Source organism: Phocoena sinus, chromosome 2, assembly GCF_008692025.1.
Source record: "Phocoena sinus isolate mPhoSin1 chromosome 2, mPhoSin1.pri, whole genome shotgun sequence".
NCBI classification, from domain to species: domain Eukaryota; kingdom Metazoa; phylum Chordata; class Mammalia; order Artiodactyla; family Phocoenidae; genus Phocoena; species Phocoena sinus.
Window position 1 is genome coordinate 71,387,712 of NC_045764.1, and position 25,204 is coordinate 71,412,915.

General features: G+C 37.0%; 1 protein-coding gene and 1 pseudogene across 1 annotated transcript in view; one reads left to right on the forward strand and one right to left on the reverse strand.

Annotated features, from left to right (window-relative positions):
- HERC1 (HECT and RLD domain containing E3 ubiquitin protein ligase family member 1) overlaps window positions 1-25,204 on the forward strand; it is a 216,611-nt gene that overhangs the window by 70,541 nt on the left and 120,866 nt on the right. Inside the window, 9 exon segments of the mRNA XM_032621703.1 lie at window positions 407-541; window positions 860-1,025; window positions 6,532-6,657; window positions 7,643-7,864; window positions 10,997-11,149; window positions 11,275-11,407; window positions 12,761-12,952; window positions 15,348-15,569; window positions 18,029-18,202. Coding sequence (XP_032477594.1) covers window positions 407-541; window positions 860-1,025; window positions 6,532-6,657; window positions 7,643-7,864; window positions 10,997-11,149; window positions 11,275-11,407; window positions 12,761-12,952; window positions 15,348-15,569; window positions 18,029-18,202 — 1,523 coding nt within the window.
- LOC116750168 lies at window positions 3,655-3,803 on the reverse strand (annotated as a pseudogene).

The following is a 25,204-nucleotide window of genomic DNA, read 5'->3' on the forward strand; positions in this document are numbered from 1 at the left end:
TCACAAGAGTTTTCAAGAGGTTTTCTTTTAGTAGATTTCAGTATATCACTTTACAGAGTCAGCTATTTTTCTTAATATGAACTATACATCTTATAGGCCCTAAGAACCAGAAGGGTCTATAGCAGATCATGTGGCTCAGCCCTCTGACGTCAGGTGAATGAATAGCCAGACCTTGCAAAATAAGTAGTGGTTACGTATTTTCTTCTTGAAGAATTCTAGAGATAGCAAATTCTTGGTTTTCCTCAGTTGCTAAAATGAAGGGTTTTATCACCTTTATAATCAGAAAGGCCTTCTGTATATCTTGTTAACATCTTTCAACTTTAATAATGGTTTAATTTTTGCTTTTGATCATGTGTGAAAATTTCATGTTAAGGATTTTTCATGATTTTCATGTGCTTCCTTCTAGACAAGTTGTTGCCTGGCACCGACCTTATTGTGTAGATCTTGAAGAGAGTACCTTCTCGCACCTTCGTTCATTTCTTGAGAGATACTGTGATAAAATAAACAGTGAGATTCCCCCGCTCCCTTTCCCTTCATCAAGGTATGTTATATATATGTGTATTTGTGTGTGTGCGCACATGGGCACGCACATCTATTAATTACTCATTTTGAATTTTGAGTTATTCACTTTATCCCTCAATTATATGAAACTTTTTTATAATCTAAAAAGAGAGCTAAACTTAGGTACTTCTGATAATAACCTTTAGAAAAATTTATCCATAATGTCATGAATCGTGTTTTTAAACTTTCTGTTAGTCATAATTTGAGAAAAATTTTAAAGAGAAAAAAATGTTATCCAAACTAGATGGCATGTGCTCTCTTATATTCCAGAAGTTCATAGCAGTTTATTTGGTTTCAGGGAACACCACAATTTCCTCAAGCTGTGCCTGAAGCTGCTTTCAAATCACCTTGCTCTTGCGCTTGCGGGAGGGGTAGCTACCAGCATTCTTGGGAGACAGGGAGGTCCGCTTCGAAATTTACTCTTCAGGCTGATGGACTCAACTGTCCCAGATGAAATCCAAGAGGTAAGAGTATAGGACTTGTAAATCTGTAGCTCAGCCACATCTCTCCCTGAGGTTGTAGCTCACAAATTCAACTATGTATTGGAAAACTTCAATTGGATATTCTTTCCGTTACTCCTGTTTTCTTGGTGGGAGTAAATTTTTTGGTGAACTTGTCCTTTAAGACAAAGGTCACATGTCGCCTCTGAGAAACCTTTCATTCCCTGCTGTCCTGCCAGGTTTGGTTTCTCTCATGTATGTTCTCATCACATCACACTGTTTTGTAATTGTCTACTTACAACTGTGTCTGTCTTTTCTACCACAAGATGAATTTCTGAGCACAAAGACCCAATTTTATTTTATTTTTATTGTGGTAAAATTCACATAACATAAAGGTTGCCATCTTAACCATTTTTAAATGTGTAGTTCAGTGGTATTAAATACGTTTATACTATTGTACAACCATTACCACCATTTATCTCCATAACTCGTTTCATCATACAAAATTGAAATTCTGTACCCATTAAATAATAACTCCCTATTCTCCCCTCCCTTCAGCCCCTAGCAACAACCATTCTTTCTTTCTCTATGATATTGATACTCTAAGTATGTCGTACAAGTGGAATCATACACTGTCTTTTTGTCACTGGCTTATTTCACTTAGCATAATGTTGTCAACGTTTATCCATGGTAAGTAGCATATGTCAGAATTTCCTTCCTTTTTAAGGCTGAATAACCTTTTGTTATTTGTATATATTAAATTTTTGCTCATCTGTCATTTTTATGACCTTAGATTAAGCAGTGGTTTCTTAGATATGATACCCAAAGCACAAGCAACCAAAGAAAAAAGATAAATTCGACTCCATCAAAATTAAAAACATGTTTATGGTGGTGCTGGAGAGGGGGCGCTGAGCTGTTGGGTATGAAGAGTAACAGAACAGACTGTATTTGCACTTGAAACTGCTGCTCATGTTCAGATCAGGCAAGGAACAAACCTTGAAACAACCAACAAGACCAAAGAAGAGTACACTTAAGTGGAAGACACGACATTGATCCGAAACAAGAAGTTTGTGCCTACTTAGCAGCTTTGAAAGAGCACTTCCCAATGCTGCTAGTAGTCTTTGTTTAAAAAAAAAAAAATTAAAAACATTTTTGCTTCAAAGGACATTATCAAGAAAATGAAAATACAACTCACAGAATGGGAGAAATATTTGTAAATCATATGTCTCATAAGATTCTAGTTTACGGAATGTATAAAGGATCCTTACAGTTCAACAATAAAAAAGACAAATAACCCAATCAGAAAATGAGTCAAGAATCTGAGTAGACATATCTCCAAAGAAGATAGACATAAGGCCACTAAGCACGTGAAAAAATGTTCATCATTGGGCATAAAGGAAATGCAAATTAAAATCACAGTGAGATACTGCTTCACGCCCACTAAATGGCTATAATCAGAAAGACTGGTAATAGCAAGCAGTGGTGAAAATGTAGAGAAATTGGAACCCTCATGCATTGCTAATGGGAATGTAAAATGGTACAGCCACTTTGGAAAACAGGTAGTTCTGTACATAGTTAAACATAGAGTTACCACGTACTGCAGCAGTTCCACACCTAGGTCTATATCCAAGAGAATATAAAACATATGTCCACACAAAAACTTATACATGAATGTTCATAACAGTATTATTCATTGTAGCCAAAAAGTGGAAACAAACAAATGTCTGTCAACTGGTGAAGGGATGAACAAAATGTGGTATGTCCATACAAGGTAATATTATTCAGCCGTAAGAGGGAATGAAGTACTGCTGTACAAGCCACAACATGAGTGAACCTTGTAAACATTACGCTAAGTGAAAGAAGCCAGACACAAAAGGTTACATACTGTATGATTCCATATATATGAAATGTGCAGAGTAGGTAAATCCATAGAGACACAAAGTAGATTAATTGGCTGTCAGGGGTTTTGGGGGAGGGAGAGATGGGAAATGACTGCTAATGGGCACAGGTTTCTTTTTGGGGTGATGAAAATGTCCTAAAATTAGATAGTGGTAATGGTTGCACAACTCTGTGAATATACTAAAACCCACTGAATTTTCTGCTTTCAAAAAGTAAATTTTATGATGTGTCAATTAAAAAAAAAAAGCAAAAAAGATACAGTGATTTTCCAACTAGAGGGACATATCCCTGGGATGTAGGTAGAAGGAATATTAACCTGGTGGTGAATGGGAACTTTGAGGATTAAATTTTACCAGGAACAAGGTAGTATGATTTTTTTTTTTTTTTTTTTTTTTTTTGTGGTACGCGGGCCTCTCACTGTTGTGGCCTCTTCCGTTGCGGAGCAGAGGCTCCGGACACGCAGGCTCAGTGGCCATGGCTCACGGGCCCAGCCGCTCCGCGGCACGTGAGATCCTCCCAGATCCCCTGCATCGGCAGGCGGACTCTCAACCACTGCGCCACGAGGGAAGCCCCGGTAGTACAATATTTTTGAAAGGTTGAAAAGTATTGGACTAAAATAACGGAAGTAAACTTTAAAAAAAACTATTTTTATAATTGTTTATTCATTCCTTGAGTGTTCTTTGTAGCTACTCCTTAGGAGAATCCTTTGGAGGTGGATTCTCTCAGGATGTGTACAGGGCTGTTTCTGTTCCTCTTTCTTTATCCTTGAAACTTCCGGTAATTTATCTGTTTGCAGCAATCAGTGCTGCTGCTGTTTTTTTTGTGTTTCTTCCTTTTTTCAATTAGCAATAATCGCGCCTCGGATAAACCTCATTGGCTACGATACTGCCACTGCGCAAAGCTGTCTTCCTTTTTTGACACTTTATTTTGAAGCAGTTGTAGACTTAAGGAAAAGTTGCATAAGTGATAGAGTCTTCACATATATCTCAACCAGCTTCCCCTAATGCTGATGTCTTGTATAATTACAGTACAGTTATCAAAACCAAGAAATCAACATTGGTTTAATACTATTAATTAAACTAAACACCTTATTAGAAAGTTTATCAGTTTTTTGCTAATGTCCTTGTTCTTTTGCAGGATCCTATTCAGGATCCCATATTACGTTTAATTGGACACTTTATGGATACTGGTCAGTTATTTTATTGAATATCTCTGTTATTTTTCATGATTGGACTGAGGTTATGCGCTTTTGGCAAGAATACCACAGAAATGATGTACCCTCAGTACATCATATCATGTGGTTCATGATATTGATGTGTCTTATTACTGGAGATTTTGACCTTGATCACTTGGTTAAGGTGGTGTCTGCTGGATTTCTGCATACATCAGTAACTTCTGAGAGAGAGTAGGTAGAAAATATACTCTTTGAGAATATACTCACACTTAAATAGTTTGAGAATTGAATATCTTCATGAATAGTTCAGGCATAGTATTCTAAATTGTAAATATTTTCTCATAAGAATTGTGAAGTCATCTTCTAGCTTTCAGGTTGTTACTCAGAAAATCAACACTATTCAAATTTTTGATCCTTTTATGGAAATCTTTTTCTCTCTGGATTCTGTAGCAAGTTCTACTTGTCCTCTCTGTTTTCATATTTTAAAACGATATGAACTGACGTGGGTCTGATTTTATCCATTTTCGTGTATATTGGGGTAGACTCTTAATTTGGAAACTCATAGCCTTCAGTGTTAACAAATTAGCTTGAAGTGTATTGTTATTTTCTCCTTATTTTCTGTGTTTTCTCTTTGTCTCTGGAACTCATTATTGGGATAATAGATCTCCTGGACCAGTCCACTGTGTCTGATTTTTTTTAATGTCTAATTTTTTTTTAATTAATTAATTTATTTTTGGCTGCGTTGGGTCTTTGTTGCTGCGTGTGGGCTTTCTCTAGTTGCGGTGAGCAGGGGCTGCTCTTCGTTGCGGTGCGTGGGCTTCACATTATGGTGGGTTCTCTTGTTGCGAAGCACTGGGCTCTAGGCACCCAGGCTTCAGTAGCTGTGGCTCTCAGGCTCTAGAGTGTGGGCTTCAGTAGTTGTGGCGCATGGGCTTAGTTGCTCCACGGCATGTGGGATCTTCCCGGACCAGGGCTTGAACCCATGTCCCCTGCATTGGCAGGCAGATTCTTAAGCACTGCGCCATCACGAAAGTCCCCAGTCCTCTTAATTTTCTTATGTTTTCTTTCCTGTTTTCCATCTTTTCTCCCCTCTACTTTATGAGAAATTTAATATTCTAACCCCCCTTTTGAGGTTTTTATGTCGTATTTTTAATTTATAAGAGCTCTTAATCATTGAGTGTTTCTTTTTTTCTAATTCAGCATCCTTATTTTAGTGGTAAGGAATCTACGACCCAGAGAAGTTATGGGGCCTAAGATAATACAGCTATTTTTTATGCTGTTCCTGATACCTGGACCTTTGTTTGGCCAAGGCCTGCTCATTTTTCAATTTTTAACCTAAAGGCCCAATCCTCAGGGAGACCCTCCATGATGAACCCATAGACCATGTTAATTGCCTTTATGTATGGGTGCTCACTCAAGTTTGCATTTCTTTTTACTTTGTCCATGTGACTCCTTTCACATGTAAAATTACTTACTCAGAATCTCTTTTTCCTACTAGACTGTATGCTTATGAAAGCAGGGCTTTTATCTGTCTTGTTCATTTCTACATCCCCAGCACTTTGTAAACAGCTTTACCAGGCTCAGCACTATAGACTCAACACTAAATATTTATTGCATAATGACTAGTTATTTAGTGGCAAATCCAAAATATGTATTCTTTTTTTTTAAGTCTTTATTGAATTTGTTACAGTATTGCTTCTGTTTTATGTTTTGGTTTTTTGGCCGTGAGGCATGTGATATCTTAGCTCCCCGACCAGGGATCAAACCCGCACCCCCTGCATTGGAAGGCAAAGTCTTAACCACTGGACCACCAGGGAAATCCCCAAGATGTATATTCTAAGTCTTCTTTTTTAAAAAAAATTTTTATGCATGAATTTTTTAAAAGGATTTATTATTTATTTATTTAATTTTTGTCTGTGTCGGGTCTTAGTTGCAGCACACAGAATCTTCTTTGAGGCATGCGGGATCTTTCACTGCGGCACATGGGCTCCTCGTTGCAGCACACAGGCTTTTCTCTAGTTGTGGTGTGCAGGCTTCAGGGCACATGGGCTCTGTAGTTGTGGGGTGCAGGTTCCAGAACATGTAGGCTCTGTAGTTTGCAGCACACAGGCTCTCTAGTTGAGGCACATGAGCTCAGTAGTTGTGGCACGTGGGCTTAGTTGCCCTGCAGCATGGGGGATCTTAGCTCCCCAATCAGGGATCGAACCACGTCCCCTGCATTGTAAGACAGATTCTTTACAACTGGATCACCAGGGAAGTCCTTCTAAGTCTTCTTAAAGACATCTAAAGAAGGACTTGGCATGCTTTCTTTTATTCATATGCCTCCTTCTTTAGACTTCCATGATCCACCTTCTTTAGACTTCTTTGCTCTTAATAGTCAGTGGATTTATTTTTATGTTTTTCTATTAAAAAGATAAGAACCAGGCCAAATAAATCTGCTTTTCTTTTTTATATTAGGTGGTAATTGAAACTCTGTCAGTGGGAGCAACCATGCTGTTACCTCCATTACGAGAACGTATGGAATTACTTCATTCTCTTTTACCCCAAGGACCTGATAGATGGGAAAGCTTATCTAAAGGACAGGTGAGCCTTTGCATGGCATCTAAGTAAACCAGTACTATATTACAAAAAAAAAAAAAAAAAAAAAATTGAGAGGGAAATAAAGCTAATCGATTGCCATGTGTTCAGGGAATAATACTTAACTTGATGAGTCTGGTAAATCCTAGTATTTAATGTTTTTGACTGGAAGGGTTCCCAGATTTCTAATGAAAGTGAAGCAAGTGATAACTCATTAAATGATTTGGGGCTAATTATTAAAATTATGTCTAATTTTTCCAATGTTGCTCACACTGTCAAACCAGAGATCTTTTAGTTTATTTGTAGTATTCTGAGTTGAAATCAAGGGCATGTGCTGCTGTTGGTTCCATGCCCAGAACTTTGAAAGAGCTTACATAAAAAGTAAAAGAAGACGACTGTTGTGAAAAAGTACTTGATGATATGAGTATGCTGCTTCTTTCCATTTTTATTATCTTATGTACGTTAAAATAAGTACATTTTGTTCAACCAAGTAGAACAATCAAGTGTTGAGTTATAGATTTGAGGGAAAAATCTGGCGGTATAATAGCCACAGATGCTTTCCAATGAGTATTTGGTATTAGTTTAGATTTCAAGTGATTTATTTTAAACATTAGAATAAATAGTTTCATTGGTAATTCTGTAGAAGAATGTATAGTGTAATTTATCTGTTGACATTGCCTACTCCTCTTACTTATAGTGCTAAAATCATTATGTAGAGTGTACCATTTTAGCTTAAGAGTTTCAGGTAGTAAAAGATGTAATAAAACACTATAAGTTGCAATTTCTCAAAAGGTATTAGTGGGATAGCTTTTTAAAAAATTATAGACTTCCTAAAAGATTATTGTTCATTAGGATATTAAGTGAATTAGTTAGCATCATTAGTATGTATTCCCCCCCCCCCCCACTGCGGGATCCTTTTTTTACTTTTCTAGTGCATTTTAAGCTAATTATTATTTGTTCCTATTTCATCGATGGAAATATTTTTCTTTAGAGAATGCAACTGGATATTATCCTAACAAGTTTGCAAGATCATACCCATGTAGCCTCCTTACTTGGCTATAGCTCACCCTCCGATGCTGCTGACCTCTCTTCTGTATGTACTGGCTATGGAAGCCTGTCGGATCAACCTTATGGCACTCAGAGCTGCCATCCAGACACCCATCTGGCTGAAATTTTGATGAAGACTCTTTTAAGAAATTTAGGATTTTATACGGTAAGTTGCTCTTTTTTTTTGTCGTTAAAAAGAATAAATAAATAAAACTTGGGTTGGTTTTGTTTTGTTTTGTTTTTGGAGGGGGTAGGGATCACTTCAGGTCAAGGTATTTTGACATTTAAACGCTTATGAAATAAGTAAAACTAAACTCCACTCCCTGAAAGGGGAGAGATATGTCAGATCTTCTGAAATATTGTGGGTGCCAAATGACTTGTAGTTGAGAGTTCCAAAGAGATTTGTTTTGGAATTTTTACCAATTTTTTTCTGATATTAATGTACAAGAATAAGCAGGTAAAAATATTCAACAACATTTTGCAAGAGAAGAAGAATGAGGAAAGGATTAACCTTACCAGATGTAATCTTATAATTAAACAATGTGGTTTAAATTGTTTAAAAATAGGCTGGTCAATTAATTAAAATTATTATTTTATTAAATTATTAAAAATAGCTGGTCAATAGGAGAGAAGACAATGGACAGTATAGCCTTCTCTGTATTAGGATGCCCTTAGTTCTTCCTCCCTGGTGTTTCTTAGATCCGTCACTTTTTTTCTTTCCATTTTTATGGGTTCTAATCCATGCCATCACGACCTAATGGTAATAGCAGTGTTATAGCTGTTGTCACTGTTGCTGGTCTTCTCTCAGCATCCTACTGCTAGAATAACCTTGTTGTATTAAATACCCTCATTTTATTAAATCAGAACTTTTTCAGACCCTTCATCATTTGGCTTACACACCACACTCATATGAACTCATGCGTGGCACACCTATTTCCTCCTCTCTCTTCTTGTCTACCAATCTGTGACTTCTTTAACACTTGACTGTTCTTGGAAGCCTTGCTCAAATAACCTTTTCTAACCATGTAATTATAACTGCATACCTCTCACCAGTTTTTAAAGTCAAAGTGTACTATGTGACTTAACTTTGAATAGTTTGTGTATCATTTCATATTGTCTCCTACTCTTCAGGGTCAGGTCTGTATATTCTTTTTCTTCTGTACATGTCTTAGTGTTCTGTTCTGCCCAACTTAAAAGGTTGTTGACTAAGTCAGTGACAGTTGTTCCTATAGAATTATTTTCTTTCAGATTTAAGGATGTAAATTTGAGCTGATGTTTGGCTGCAAATGGAATGGGAACAATGTTACAGTGTATCCATTTGGTATTAACTGAATTTTTTTCCCAAAGTTGTATTAAAGTAGTGCCTTTTTTATGCCAGTAGGGCTGAGGTAGATGTGTATATTATATGGCAATGGAAATAAAATACTAACTGCTTTTAGGCTGAAAATCATAAATTTTTGTTTCTTTCTGATGTAATTTAACCAAATTTGTCATGTTCTAAGATTTTAAAATAATGGTGCTGGTCTTAGTCTGTTTGGGTTGCTGTAATAGAATACCACAGAGTGGGCCAGCTTATCTACAACACAGATTTATTTCTCACAGTTATGGAGACGGAAAGTCCAAGATCAAGGAGGCAGCAGATTTGGTGGTGCCTGCTTCTTGATTCATAGACAGCCGTCTTCTTGCTGTGTCCTCATACAAGGGAACTCTCTGTTGTCTCTTTTGTAAGGTCACTAATCCCATTCACGAGGGTTCTGCCCTCATGACTTAATCACCTCCCAGAGACCCCACCTCCAAATACCACCACATTGGGTTCAACATAAGAATTTTGAAGGGACACAAACATTCATTCAGTCTCTAGCAGTGCTAATTTGGCTGCTTATAAAGGTGCTTATATAGGAAGGGCCTTAAAATGTTCTGTGACTCTCTCTTGCATATTTATAAACAAAGACCATACTTTATGCATAAAGATGTTCATCACATCATTATTATAAGAAAGAAAAGTTGGAAACAACTGAAATATCTAAAAGTTGAGGAATGGTTTAAGTACATTATGATATATATACTCAGTGGAATATTATGTCTCAAATTTTATGTACACATGGCTTATGAAAACATGTAAAATATTTGTGGATCTGTTAGAAAAGAGAAGACTAAAAACAGAATATGCAGTATTATGAAAAAAATTAAAAGTCACAAAAAAAGATTAGATACAGTGGTTGACTAAATGGTGATTTGAAGTTTTTTTTTTTTTTAACGGTACACGGGCCTCTCACTGTTGTGGCCTCTCCTGCCACGGAGCACAGGCTCCGTACACACAGGCCCAGCGGCCATGGCCCACGGGCCCAGCCACTCTGCGGCATGTGGGATCCTCCCGGACTGGGGCACAAACCCGTGTCCCCTGCATTGGCAGGCGGACTCTCAACCACTGCGCCACCAGGGAAGCCCTAAAATTTTTTAAAATACAGTTTTGGTATTTTCTAAATTTGTTACACTATTTCTGTTTTAAAAAAATATTTTTAACTTTAAATAACTTAAAACTCCCACAAGAATTACAGGAAACTTTCAAAGAACTCTCCTATACGCTTCAGCCAAATTTGCCTTTCCTTGTTTCCATTCTTCCATCCATCATTTGAGAGTAAACTGCAGATGTCATACTGGCTATTCCTAAGCACTTATATATCTTAAGAATAAGGACATTCTCTTACATAACAACAGAACAATTATCGAATTCAGGAAATTTAACGTCGACACAGAACCATTGTATAATACAGAGTCCATATTCAAATTTCTACAGTTATCCCAGTAATGTCCTTTATGGCACCCTCCCCCTGCCCCCCAAATCCAGGATCATACATTGTATTTAGTTGTCATGTTTCTTTAGGCCACTTACTTCTTTTATAGTCAGAAATAAATTTAATTTCTAAGAATTGTGTTCTTAGAAATTCAAATATGTGAAAACAAAAACTTTACATAGGAGGTCAGGAAAGCAATAGCATTAAAATGTTGAAATGTGTTGTCTTTGGGTATTGTTTTCCTTTTTCTTGTTTTCCGCATTTTCAAAGTTTTTGTGGTGAAACCACAAAAGTTCTTGTGGTGAAAGTTTTTAATGGAAAAACAAATTGAAATTGCTTGATAAGTCTTACCACCTTATAGCTAATGACAGCATAGCAAAGATTTAAAGATTAATAATGGGAGAAAGGAGATAGTGGCTTCTTAAATCAGAATCATTTATGGTAGGACATTAATTTCACTTTCAAACACTTCAAATATAATCTTAATTTATGTATCATTTTAGGATCAAGCATTTGGGGAGCTAGAAAAGAATAGTGATAAATTTCTACTTGGAACATCGTCTTCAGAGAACAGTCAGCCTGCTCATCTTCATGAACTACTATGTTCACTGCAGAAACAGCTGCTGGCATTTTGCCATATCAATAACATTAGTGAGGTATGTGATTCTTTGCCTTTTATGGTCTTTTCTCAGGGACCTTGAAACTCAGATATTTGGGTAAGCCATGATATTTTTCTACCTTGAATCTTCCAAAGTAGTAATTTAGGAACTTTTTTCCTCAGAACTCAAGCAGTGTGGCATTGCTTCATAAACATCTTCAGCTCTTGTTGCCTCATGCCACAGACATTTATTCACGTTCTGCAAATTTGCTCAAAGAAAGTCCTTGGAATGGCAGCGTTGGAGAAAAATTAAGAGGTGTGTTTGGTACTGGGTTTCATATTTAATCAGTGGTTGTAAAGCAAGAGTTCTTGGCCTTTCCAAAGCTTTAAGAGGGCCAGAAACCTCTGAGTGGAATAGGAATGACGTTGAATTTCCCTTGTTATCGAAGATCCCTTTGATCTTGCTTTTGGGGTGGTGGCAACAGTGATTGATCTAATTAATCTTAAAAGACACTAATTGGTGTGACAGAGGTCTAATTTAAAGGAATTAGATGATATATACTCAAAAAGATTAATATTAAATGGCATAAAGTGAGATTTTCATCTATTTCTTTACCTTTCTTTAGCATTTACCATCTCTGTCTTGAAATGCTTTCTTTTCTCTGGTCTTCTGTGTAGGCACAATCCTGTATTTACACATATCTCTTTGCCCACTCTTTTTCAGTCTGTTCCTGTAAGCCCCTCTTTTTGGGGCATGCCCTTTAATGTTTAGGATCTTCTGAATTTTGCCCTCAACCCTCTTTTCTCTGAGAATGATCTTATCTGGTCCTGTTGTCTTTAACCGCCATGTGTATGTTGACTGCCATATATGCATCTAGCTGAGAACTCCTTTTTTACACAAGAGCCTTTCTCTAGTTACCTACTAGGTGCCTTTTCTTGATTATCCCAAAGATAGGTAAAATTTGGTAAGCCTGTCCAAAAGCAACTTTTTTCTGAAGTTTCCTCACTGAACAAAGAAATAAATAAACTGAGAAGCTAAAACCATTGCTTACTAGACACTTGCATTTTGTTGTTCCACAGGCGTCTAAAATTTAATTTGTTCAAATTGAGCTCATCTCTGAATAGTCTTCTTGCCCCCAAATACAATAAAATATTGACACAGAATTGATTAAAAACCAATACAGATAATAAGAAAACCCAGATGTTTTGAGGTAATTTTAATTAAAAAGAAAAGTAAATTTGGTTTAAAAAACATAAAAGACTTCCTACAGTAGAATGTAAGCACCATGAGGGCAGGAATTTTTAGTTCTTTGTTCACAGCTGTACACCTTTCACCTATAATAGTGCCTGATATGTTGTATGTGTTCAATAAATATTTCTTGAGTAAATCTGAAAATGAGAATAAATTTGTGAATGAGAAATTCATAATGCATTTTAAGGGAAGCAGCTATAATCCTTTGAATTTGTTGGCACAAGGATATTTGTGCTTTCCCATAAAGTATCTGTTGGTGACACTTTCTGAAAGTGAGTAAATACTAACCCAACCCTAGCTACCAGAGAGTTATATAATAATTCAACAAAGAGTTCTAGGCAAAAATAGTATTTATTAGTTTTTTTTTTAAGTTTGTTTGAAACAATTGATGCCTGTTAAATTTCTTACCCTTCATAGATGTGATATACGTCTCAGCTGCAGGCAGTATGCTCTGCCAGATTGTTAACTCCCTACTGTTACTCCCAGTGTCGGTGGCTCGGCCTTTATTGAGTTACCTCCTCGACTTGTTGCCACCTCTTGATTGCCTTAATAGACTCCTGCCAGCGGCCACTCTTTTAGAAGACCAAGAGTTACAGTGGCCTCTTCATGGTAAGTAAAGATAATAAAGGAGCAAATAATGCTCTTGAGAAAAGTTGTTTCTCTTGCATGCATCAGGTAAATCATATCTGACACTTGGTTGTTTAATGTACTCAAAAGATAAAGTTGTTACTGTCTAAGAGCTTATAGTGTGAAGTGGGCAACTGAGATGGGAAAATTTAAGAAAGTTGCTTATATATAAGTGTCACGAATAAAGTCTTTATCTGATCATCAGGCTTGAAATATATTTCATTGATTCCAAGACATGCTTTTCTTCAAATTTTGACATGGCTTAATTTGGATACATCTTACAGTGGATGATAGGAGGCATTGTTTCATAAATCAGTCAACAGCATAATGACACATTTTACAATCAATGAATTGATTTGTTGTATTTCTTAAATGCAAACGTTTTTAGTTTTAAATCTCTATTCGACAGTAAAATATTTTGTATTTTGGTTGGATATGTAGATAACTGAATGTAAAAGATGGAAATTGGAAACCTATCTTTCTGTGTTTTTCTTTTTAGGTACTTTATAGGAAATAGCATTTTGATTTTAGACATAATATGTGAATTCACTCTTAATTTATAAAATGTTGATGATTTTATTCCATTGAATATAGCTTAAAATATCATGTCTAGAAAACACCAATGTATTTTTCCATTGAAGTCTGTCTATCCTAAGGCTATCAAAGGAGTTTCATTACTGAAATCTTAAAAACCTTTCAAGTTTAAATGAGGTCACATGTTTTATGGAAAGAATCCTGGTCTAAGGCATAAAAAGATTTAGATTTTAGTATTGGCTCTATTTGAACTTGGCTGTATGATCTTGGGCAAGTCACTTATTTGAAGCCTTGGTTCCTTCTCCTGGAGAGATTGGGATTGGACAGAATACTTTGAGGGCCCGTCTTATATCCCATTGTTCTGTGACAACTGGATTTAGATGAAGTCAACTGTATCTTGATATTGATTGTATCAGGATATTGATTAGGCTTTATATGGAGCCATTCCAGGTTTACTCTTGTTTTTCTAAAGCATCTCAGAATTTGCTAAGACTTACTCTATTTGTATTAGGCGAGGAAGGTGTCATTTTATTTTGGATTTTTGCATCTGTTCATAACTGATTTTTTCCCATGATTTTCCTTTTTCATGCTATTCTTATGTCATTTTTACGACCACAATTATACTAACCTCATAACATCAGTTTGGAATCTTCCTTTATTTCCCTTTTCTCTGAAATAATTTGTGTAATTTAGGAGTTATCTCTTCTTGAAGGTTTATAAGAGTTTATAAAAACTATCTGGCCTGGGCTTCCCTGGTGGCGCAGTGGTTGAGAGTCCGCCTGCCGATGCAGGGGACACGGGTTCATGCCCCGGTCTGGGAAGATCCCACATGCCAAGGAGCGGCTGGGCCCATGAGCCATGGCCACTGAGCCTGCGCGTCCAGAGCCTGTGCTCCGCAATGGGAAAGGCCACAACAGTGAGAGGCCCGTGTACTGCAAAAACAAAAACAAAGTATCTGGCCCTAGTGTTTTTTTTATAGATAGGTTTTTGGCTATTAATTTTCTTTCTTTAGTGGTTATTGTTCTCTTACAGCTTTTTGTTTCTTCTCAAATCCATTTCAGAAATTGATATTTTTTCAGAAAATGTCATTTTGTTGGTTTTCAAATTTATTGACACAAAGTTCATAATATTCACACATAGTTTTTAAAAATCTCTAGTGTATCTGTGGTTATATCCTCTTTTTGTATTTTTAATTTTAAAATTTATGCCACCTTTATTTTCTGGATTACTTTTATTCGAGGTTTGTCCATTTTATTAGTGTTTTCAAATACCCAGTTTTTGAATTTGATGATTTCTTGTGTTTTTCTTTTATGATTTCATTGATATCTCTTCTTATCTTTATGGCTAGCTGTAGTTTTTTTTTTTTTAAGTGAAGAACTTTTAAAAACAAATGTACAATAAGAAAGCATGGATCTGGATCTTAGTATAGGACAGATCTGAATTCAGGCCTTAAAAGCATTGAACAATACTAAGTGTCATTTTACTAGATCAACTCTTGTTTTGATTTTGGAGGGATGAACTACCTCAGTTACTCACTCTTAAGGTTGAAATTTGATCTGGATAGTGAAAAGTAGGAATAGAATCAATGGGAGATAATTCTGCCATGTACTGTTTCACTGTTTATCTCAAAATCAGTAACTTTACAAAGCAGATTTTATTTGATGGCAAACTTATCTGAATGTATTTTAAATTAGCCTACTAAAGAGAATATATACAGAAAGTGTTATAATCTATGTTTTCATTATAAAATTATTTTGCTTCAGTGTCTTGTTGCAGTGCAATATAAATGAAAAAGCTTGAGAATCTTCAACACCAGATAAATTACTAATGATCTTGTTTTCAGGAGGGCCAGAACTGATTGATCCTGCTGGTGTGCCATTACCTCAGCCAGCCCAGTCCTGGGTGTGGCTTGTTGATCTGGAAAGAACAATTGCTCTTCTTATTGGGCAGTGTCTTGGTGGCATGCTTCAGGGTTCACCTGTGTCTCCAGAGGAACAGGACACTGCATATTGGATGAAAACACCACTTTTTAGTGATGGTGTAGAAATGGATACCCCTCAGTTAGGTAATGTGCTTCTCTGCAGCATTTAGAATACGTGCTTCTGTTTGTACCTCCTTTGGAGATTTCTCTTATTCTGGGTTTGCTGAATAGAGAACTGATAGAAAACAAATGCAACATTTGCAGGGTAGGGGATCCAAGACTGTAACTTGGAGCCCTCAGAAAAACAGTTAAGTCCTGCAGCATCGTATGGTGAAAAGAGTCCCTGAACTAGGGAAATGTAGGTCTGGTTCTACTGGGTTTTTATTTATCACTCATTTTGAGCAAGTCATCTAACTCATAAAAATGGGAAAATGCTTAATTACTTGTGTTCTGGGGCTTGGAGGTTATGAAACTGCTTCATAGAAGGTTACTGACCATGACTTACGAGGGCTCAGGTCATAAACACCTCTCAGTTGTGAGGGCCAATCCCTTCTCCCAGCCTGTCCTCCTTTCAAGCTGATGTTACCTTGTGTGATTCCTTATTTTTTTCCTCCCCATTTATGGTACCTTTGGGGTTTCCTTTCCTGCCTCATCTTCCATTTGTCTACTTTGAAGGTAGGCTAGCTCTCAGACTGTCTGAACAAGAGGATTTCTCCAGTTCCTGAATAGACTAGGATTGGTCCTTTAATCTCTCTGAACCTCTAATTTCAATCCTTAAAATAATGAGTTAGATTAGATAGCCCGTATGGTCTTATTAGATTTTATTTATTTATTTTTAAGAAATATTTATTTATTTTGGCTGTGCCAGGTCTTAGTTGCAGCACGTGGGATCTTCGTTGTAGCATGCGGACTTCTTAGTTGCGTCATGTGGGATCTAGTTCCCTGATCAGGGATCAAACCCGGGCCCCCGGCATTGGGAGCTCAGAGTCTTACCCACTGGACCACCAGGGAAGTCCCTAGATTTTAAATTTATTATTTCTCTGATAAGAGAAAGAGACTCAGAGAGTGTCCAAGAAGCAAAATCTAAGAGAAATCTCGATTTAAGAGAATCTCCAAAGGAGAAACAAAAGTAGAAACCATGACAAAAATCATGGAGATTTCTGCTTTGGGGTTGGAGGGTTGGAGGGTGGGAGTCAGAGATGTTGAAGATTTTCTTCCTTTTCCAAATAGGAGTGTATATTCATTGTTTCATTTATGAACCAGAAAGTGATTCCAGCCATGGCTGATGAATGCTAGACTGGTACTTAGGAACGTTTGTATCAAAAAAAGTAAAATCATGTTTTTTTTCAAGGGGTATTTAACATCATAAAGGTAGTTCCAGTGCTATCAGTGTTTAGCTCTGTGATAGTCCCAAATGTCCTCCTGAGGACAAAAGTATCTTTATCTCTACCTTCCTCATATTTTTGTTATGTGTACTTTACTCAACTGGCCTTTGGTATGAATATAATCAATTTCAGTTTTTAATGTTATTTTTCACTTTTTAAATTATGAAATTATTAAAATGTTATATTTTATGTTTAAATACTTGCATATATTGGACTTCCCACAGTGGTTAAGAATCTGCCTGCCAATGCAGGGGACATGGGTTTGAGCCCTGGTGCAGGAAGATCCCACATGCCACGGAGCAACTAAGCCCGTGTGCTACAACTACTGAGCCTGTGCTCTAGAGCCCATGAGCCACAACTACTGAGCCTGCGCTCTACAACTCCTGAAGCCCACGCGCCTGGAGCCCATGCTCTGCAACAAGCCACCACAACGAGAAGCCCGTGCACCGCAACAAAGAGTAGCCCCCGCTCACTGCAACTAGAGAAAGCCCGTGCACAGCAGTGAAGACCCAACACAGCCAAAAATAAATGATAATAATAAAAAGCAAAGATAAGCAGTAGCTTCTAAAAAAAATACTTGCATATATTAGGAGGAGGCTCTTGTCTGTAAAATTGTAAATAAATGATAATTTAGTTATATTGTGGGTTAAATTGACTTTGGGTATTAGCCCAGGAACCTGTCATTTAGAGAAGTGTTTTGTTTTTTAAATGGAAAATGAATTCTTAATGCCAAATGTCCCATTGGAAAGTTAGGAACCACCTGAACAAATGTAAGTATCAGTTGAGAAATTGTTCAAGTATCAATATCTTTGATCTCCCTTAAATCATACTGAAGTGATTATTTTCCCTTAAGTCTACAAAAAGAAAAGAAAAATCTTGGCTAGTCTCTTTCCCAGTGGTCCCATGTTTCTCAACAAGGATATCAATCCGTTTTGAGCAAGAAAGTTCTTTGTTACACAAGACTGTGCTACACATGTAGGGCCCTGCCTACCAAAATGCCAGAACTACTTCCTGGAATGTTACATTTAGTCTCATAAAGAAAGGGGTGATACTATGCCCAATTGAGAAGCATTAAAGGACTTTTACCTTTGTAGCATCTACTTAAAATGGTTTGAAATGTATCATTTCATATGCATTAAGTAAATATGATAAGCTTTTATTTGTAGCACCAAAATTTACAAAGCTTGAAATTGATAACTTGTGTAATTTCTTTTTTAGATAAATGCATGAGTTGCCTATTAGAAGTAGCTCTTTCGGGAAATGAAGAACAGAAGCCTTTTGATTACAAATTGCGGCCTGAAATTGCTATCTACGTAGACTTGGCATTGGGTTGTTCAAAAGAGCCGGCTCGAAGTCTTTGGATCAGCATGCAGGATTATGCTATTAGTAAAGGTAAGATGAAGAGGATAAAGGGGCTAAATATGTAGATAGCTCATAATACTGACTGATATAAGTATAGTATAATATATGTAAATAGAAAATCCTAGGGATTACCCTATTACTTTTTTATTGAAAAAGGGATTTTACAATTAACATTTTTAAAAAATGTTTATTTTATTTTTATTTTTGGCTATGTTGTGTCTTCGCTGCTGCGTGCGGGCTTTCTCTAGTGCGGTGAGCGGGGGCCACTCCTCGTTGTGGTGTGCGGGCCTCTCACCATGGTGCCTTCTCTTGTCACGGAGCGTGGGCTTCAGCAGTTGTGGCATGCCGGCTCAGTAGCTGTGGCTCGCAGGCTCCAGAGCACAGGTTCAGCAGTGGTGTCACAAGGGCCCAGTTGCTTCACGGCATGTGGGATCTTCCCAGACCAGGTTTCGAACCCGTGTCGCCTTCATTGTCAGGTGGATTCTCAACCACTGCACCACAAGGGAAGTCCCTACAATTAACATTTTAAAAACAGTTTCTTATTCCTGTTTGTGGAACATTTTGAAGTGCTTGGTAAGAAACCCCGTGTATTCTTTTATATACATATATCCCACTTGAAGAAAATCCACTGTGGGAAAATTGAGATTAGTGTGAAAAATAAATCCAGAGGCAGCATTTTACTGAAGGATTCCATGCAGCGTAAATGGATCTAGTATAAGAGTCTGTTTAATGAATCTCTTCCCTTGGTGAGCCCTGGTGAAGAACTGAAATGGTGTGTATGTGGAAGTCTGAGCTCTGGGCCTTGGTCATTTTCCTCCTGTATAAAACACTTGCCCATTTTAGAGTGCTAGTGAAGATACCAGTTTGAAATGAGGTATATTATTAAGTACAGCAGTAAAGTGCTATGCAAGTGTGTAGTGGTATTTCAGTTTCTAATATTACTTGATTAATAAAATTAATTTTATGTACAAGTTTTCAAACGTTGTACCTGATTTCTTTTTAGCTCTCATCCACTTTTAACAATGACTTGGATTGTTCAGAATCACATTCCCCTAGTTGTCTTTCTCCACATTGCTCTTTCTTTAGTCCCTGCTCCCCTGTGTCTTTGGATTTTCTTCCTTCTGTGATAAAAATGGTAAAAGTAAATACATTTTCACCTTTACTTCGTATAATAAAAATGAGATACATATCATTCAGATCTTTAAACACCAGTGAGATGATACCTTTGAAAGTTTAATCTCATCCAATTTGTCATTCATTTATTCATTCTATCGTGTTGACTTTCACCAGTGGTAGAAAAGTATGATAGTGGAGGAGGAAGAAAGCTTACTTTCTAAGTGGTATTTTCTGATATCGTCTTATTTGCATCATTTTCTTGGAATGTGCGGTTAGGTTTTTTTTTTTTATAAATTTATTTTTATTTATTTTTGGCTGCCTTGGGTCTCTGTTGCTGCGCGTGGGCTTTCTCTAGTTGCGGTGAGTGGGGGCTGCTCTTCATTGCGCGGGCTTCTCATTGCTGTGGCTTCTCTGGTTGCAGAGCACGGGCTCTAGGCACGCAGGCTTCAGTAGTTGTGGCACGTGGGCTCAGTAGTTGTGGCTCGCGGGCTCTAGAGTGCAGGCTCAGTAGTTGTGGCGCATGGGCCTAGTTGCTCTGTGGCGTGTGGGATCTTCCTGGACCAGAGCACGAACCTGTGTCCCCTGTACTGGCAGGTGGATTCTTAACCACTGCGGCACCAGTATCACTTGTTACTTTTCAGTGAGCACTTGAAAAAACTGGATATAAACATAAAGTGAATAAAAACTCTTATGGCTCCGTTTGTTCAGTTGCTTGTACACTATAGCCTAGACTTTATACCTGAGTAGTGGAAACATTTTGTAGTGCTTGGTATGAAATGACTATAACTTTAGCGAAGGTGTTTTAAAAGAACCTATTATTATAAACATTGCACAGGAGGATAATCCCTGATAAATTTGACATACTGCAAAGGATGTTACTTCAGTTTGCTTTTAAATTGAATATTAGCCTTCTTGAAATGGGGTCGTTTGATTTTAAGTCATAGCAGTTTTCAGAATAGCAAGCAATCCCTTGGAACAGATGATCTCTCAAGAACCTAGTGTGGAAAATTTTGTGTGTAATACAGACTATCATTTTAAGATTCTCTGTTGGAAAATCTTACATGCTTATATTCACTTTTTCACCTGTAAAATAGTTAAGTCTGAACTTAATTTTTACATAAGCATCCAGAAATGACTGGAAAACCAAGCTGTAAAATTTTTGTCTTAAGATAGGAGTTTTAAAAAGGAATTAAGAACAGATAAAGTTAACTTGGTGCTTAATATTTTCCAAGAGTGTTTTTTGTTTGTTTGGGTTTGTTGTTGTTTTAACATCTTTATTGGAGTATAATTGCTTTACAATGGTGTGTTAGTTTCTGCTTTACAACAAAATGAATCAGTTACATATATACATATGTTCCCATATCTCTTCCCTCTTGCGTCTCCCTCCCTCGCACCCTCCCTATCCCACCACTCCAGGCGATCACAAAGCACCGAGCTGATCTCCCTGTGCTGTGCGGCTGCTTCCCACTAGCTATCTACCTTACGTTTGGTAGTGTATATATGTCCATGCCTCTCTCTCGCTTTGTCACAGCTTACCCTTCCGCCTCCCCATATCCTCAAGTCCATTCTCTAGTAGGTCTGTGTCTTTCTTCCTGTCTTACCCCTAGGTTCTTCATGACATTTTTTTTTCTTAAATTCCATATATATGTGTTAGCATACGGTATTTGTCTTTTTCTTTCTGACTTACTTCACTCTGTATGACAGTCTCTAGATCCATCCACCTCATTACAAATAGCTCAATTTCGTTTCTTTTTATGGCTGAGTAATATTCCATTGTATATATGTGCCACATCTTCTTTATCCATTCATCCGATGATGGACACTTAGGTTGTTTCCATCTCCGGGCTATTGTAAATAGAGCTGCAATGAACATTTTGGTACATGACTCTTTTTGCATTATGGTTTTCTCAGGGTATATGCCCAGCAGTGGGATTGCTGGGTCATATGGTAGTTCTATTTGTAGTTTTTTAAGGAACCTCCATACTGTTCTCCACAGTGGCTGTATCAATTTACATTCCCACCAACAGTGCAAGAGGGTTCCCTTTTATCCACACCCTCTCCAGCATTTATTGTTTCTAGACTTTTTGATGATGGCCATTTTGACTGGTGTGAGATGATATCTCATTGTAGTTTGGATTTACATTTCTCTAATGATTAGTGATGTTGAGCATTATTTCATGTGTTTGTGGGCAGTCTGTATATCTTCTTTGGAGAAATGTCTGTTTAGGTCTTCTGCCCAGTTTTGGATTGGGTTGTTTGTTTTTTTGTTATTAAGCTGCATGAGCTGCTTATAAATTCTGGAGATTAATCCTTTGTCAGTTGCTTCATTTGCAAAAATTTTCTCCCATTCTGAGGGTTGTCTTTTGGACTTGTTTATGGTGTCCTTTGCTGTGCAAAAGCTTTGAAGTTTCATTAGGTCCCATTTGTTTATTTTTGTTTTTATTTCCATTTCTCTAGGAGGTGGGTCAAAAAGGATCTTGCTGTGATTTATGTCATACAGTATTCTGCCTATCTTTTCCTCTAAGAGTTTGATAGTGTCTGGCCTTACATTTAGGTCTTTAGTCCATTTTGAGCTTATTTTTGTGTATAGTGTTAGGGAGTGATCTAATCTCATACTTTTACAGGTACTTGTCCAGTTTTCCCAGCACCACTTATTGAAGAGGCTGTCGTTTCTCCACTGTACATTCCTGCCTCCTTTATCAAAGATAAGGTGACCATATGTGCGTGGGTTTATCTCTGGGCTTTCTATCCTGTTCCATTGATCTATCTGTTTTTATGCCAATACCATATTGTCTTGATTACTGTAGCTTTGTAGTATAGTCTGAAGTCAGGGAGCCTGATTCCTTCAGCTCCGTTATTCGTTCTCAAGATTGCTTTGGCTATTTGGGGGTCTAATGTGTTTCCATACAAATAGTGAATTTTTTTGTTCTAGTTCTGTGAAAAATGCCAGTGGTAGTTTGATAGGGATTGCATTGAATCTGTAGATTGCTTTGGATAGTAGAGTCATTTTCGCAATGTTGATTCTTCCAATCCAAGAACATGGTATATCTCTCTATTTGCATCATCTTTAATTTCTTTCATCAGTGTCTTATAATTTTCTGCATACAGGTCTTTTGTCCCCTTAGGTAGGTTTATTCCTAGGTATTTTATTGTTTTTGTTACAATGGTAAATGGGAGTGTTTTCTTGATTTCACTTTCAGATTTTTCATCATTAGTGTATAGGAATGCCAGAGATTTCTGTGCATTAATTTTGTATCCTGCAACTTTACCAAATTCATTGATAAGCTCTAGTAGTTTTCTGGTAGCATCTTTAGGATTCTCTATGTATAGTATCATGTCATCTGCAAGCAGTGACTGCTTTACTTTTTCTTTTCCGATTTGGATTCCTTTTCTTTCCTTTTCTTCTCTGATTGCTGTGGCTAAAACTTCCAAAATTATGTTGAATAAGAGTGGTGAGAGTGGGCAACCTTGTCTTGTTCCTGATGTTAGTGGAAATGCTTTCAGTTTTTCACCATTGAGGACGATGTTGGCTGTGGGTTTGTCATATATGGCCTTTATTATGTTAAAGAATTTTCCCTCTATGCCTACTTTCTGCAGGGTTTTTATCATAAATGGGTGTTGAATTTTGTTGAAAGCTTTCTCTGCATCTATTGAGATGATCATATGGTTTTTCTCCTTCAATTTGTTAATATGGTGTATCACGTTGATTGATATGCGTATATTGAAGAATCCTTGCATTCCTGGAATAAACGCCACTTGATCATGGTGTATGATCCGTTTAATGTGCTGTTGGATTCTGTTTGCTAGTATTTTGTTGAGAATCTTTGCATCTATGTTCATCAGTGATATTGGCCTGTAGTTTTCTTTCTTTGTGACATCCTTGTCTGGTTTTGGTATCAGGGTGATGGTGGCCTCGTAGAATGAGTTTGGGAGTGTTCCTCCCTCTGCTATATTTTGGAAGAGTTTCAGAAGGATAGCTGTTAGCTCTTCTCTAAATGTTTGATAGAATTCACCTGTGAAGCCATCTGGTCCTGGGCTTTTGTTTGTTGGAAGATTTTTAATCACAGTTTCAAGTTCAGTGCTTGTGATTGATCTGTTCATATCTTCTATTTCTTCCTGATTCAGTCTTGGCAGGTTGTGCATTTCTAAGAATTTGTCCATTGCTTCCAGGTTGTCCATTTTATTGGCATAGTGTTGCTTGTAGTAATCTCTCATGATCTTTTGTATTTCTACAGTGTCAGTTGTTACTTCTCCTTTTTCATTTCTAATTCTATTGATTTGAGTCTTCTCCCTTTTTTTCTTGATGAGTCTGGCTAATGGTTTATCAATTTTGTTTATCTTCTCAAAGAACCAGCTTTTAGTTTTATTGATCTTTGCTATCGTTTCCTTCATTTCTTTTTCATTTATTTCTGATCTGATTTTTATGATTTCTTTCCTTCTGCTAACTTTGGGGTTTTTTTGTTCTTCTTTCTCTAATTGCTTTACGTGCAAGATTAGGTTGTTTATTCGAGATGTTTCCTGTTTCTTAAGGTAAGATTGTATTGCTATACACTTCCCTCTTAGACCTGCTTTTGCTGTATCCCATAGATTTTGGGTCGTCGTGTCTGCATTGCCATTTGTTTCTAGGTATTTTTTTATTTCCTCTTTGATTTCTTCAATGATCACTTCGTTAATAAGTAGTGTATTGTTTAGCCTCCATGTGTTTGTATTTTTTACAGATCTTTTCCTGTAATTGATATCTAGTCTCCTACCGTTGTGGTTGGAAAAGATACTTGATATGGTTTCAATTTTCTTAAATTTACCACGGCTTGATTTGTGACCCAAGATATGATCTATCCTGGAGAATGTTCCATGAGCACTAGAGAAAAATGTGTATTCTGTTGTTTTTGGATGGAATGTCCTATAAATATCAATTAAGTCCACCTTGTTTAATGTATCATTTAAAGCTTGTGTTTCCTTATTTATTTTCATTTTGGATGATCTGTCCACTGGTGAAAGTGGCATGTTAAAGTCCCCTACTATGTATGTGTTACTGTCGATTTCCCCTTTTATGGCTGTTAGTATTTGCCTTATGTATTGAGGTGCTCCTATGTTGGGTGCATAAATATTTACAATTGTTATATCTTCTTCTTGGATCGATCCCTTGATCATTATTAGTGTCCTTCTTTGTCTCTTCTAATAGTCTTTATTTTAAAGTCTGTTTTGTCTGATATGAGAATTGCTACTCCAGCTTTCTTTTGGTTTCCATTTGCATGAAATATCTTTTTCCATCCCCTGACTTTCAGTCTGTATGTGTTTCTAGGTCTGAAGTGGGTCTCTTGTAGACAGCAAATATATGGGTCTTGTTTTAGTATCCATTCCGCCAATCTGTGTCTTTTGGTGGGAGCATTTAGTCCATTTACATTTAAGGTAATTATCGATATGTATGTTCCTATTCCCATTTTCTTAATTGTTTTGGGTTCATTATTGTAGGTCTTTTCCTTCTCTTGTGTTTCTTGTCTAGAGAAGTTCCTTTAGCAGTTGTTGTAGAGCTGGTTTGGTGGTGCTGAACCCTCTCAGCTTTTGCTTGTCTGTAAAGTTTTTAATTTCTCCATCAAATCTGAATGAGATCCTTGCTGGGTAGAGTAATCTTGGTTGTGGGTTTTTCTCCATCAGTTTAAATATGTCATGCCAGTCCCTTCTGGCTTGCAGAGTTTCTGCTGAAAGATCAGCTGTTAACCTGATGGGGATTCCTTTGTGTGTTATTTTTCCCTTGCCACTTTTAATATGTTTTCTTTGTATTTAATTTTTGACAGTTTTGATTCATATGTGTCTTGGTGTATTTCTCCTTGGATTTATCCTGTAATGGGACTCTCTGTGCTTCCTGGACTTGATTAACTATTTCCTTTCCCATATTAGGGAAGTTTTCAACTATAA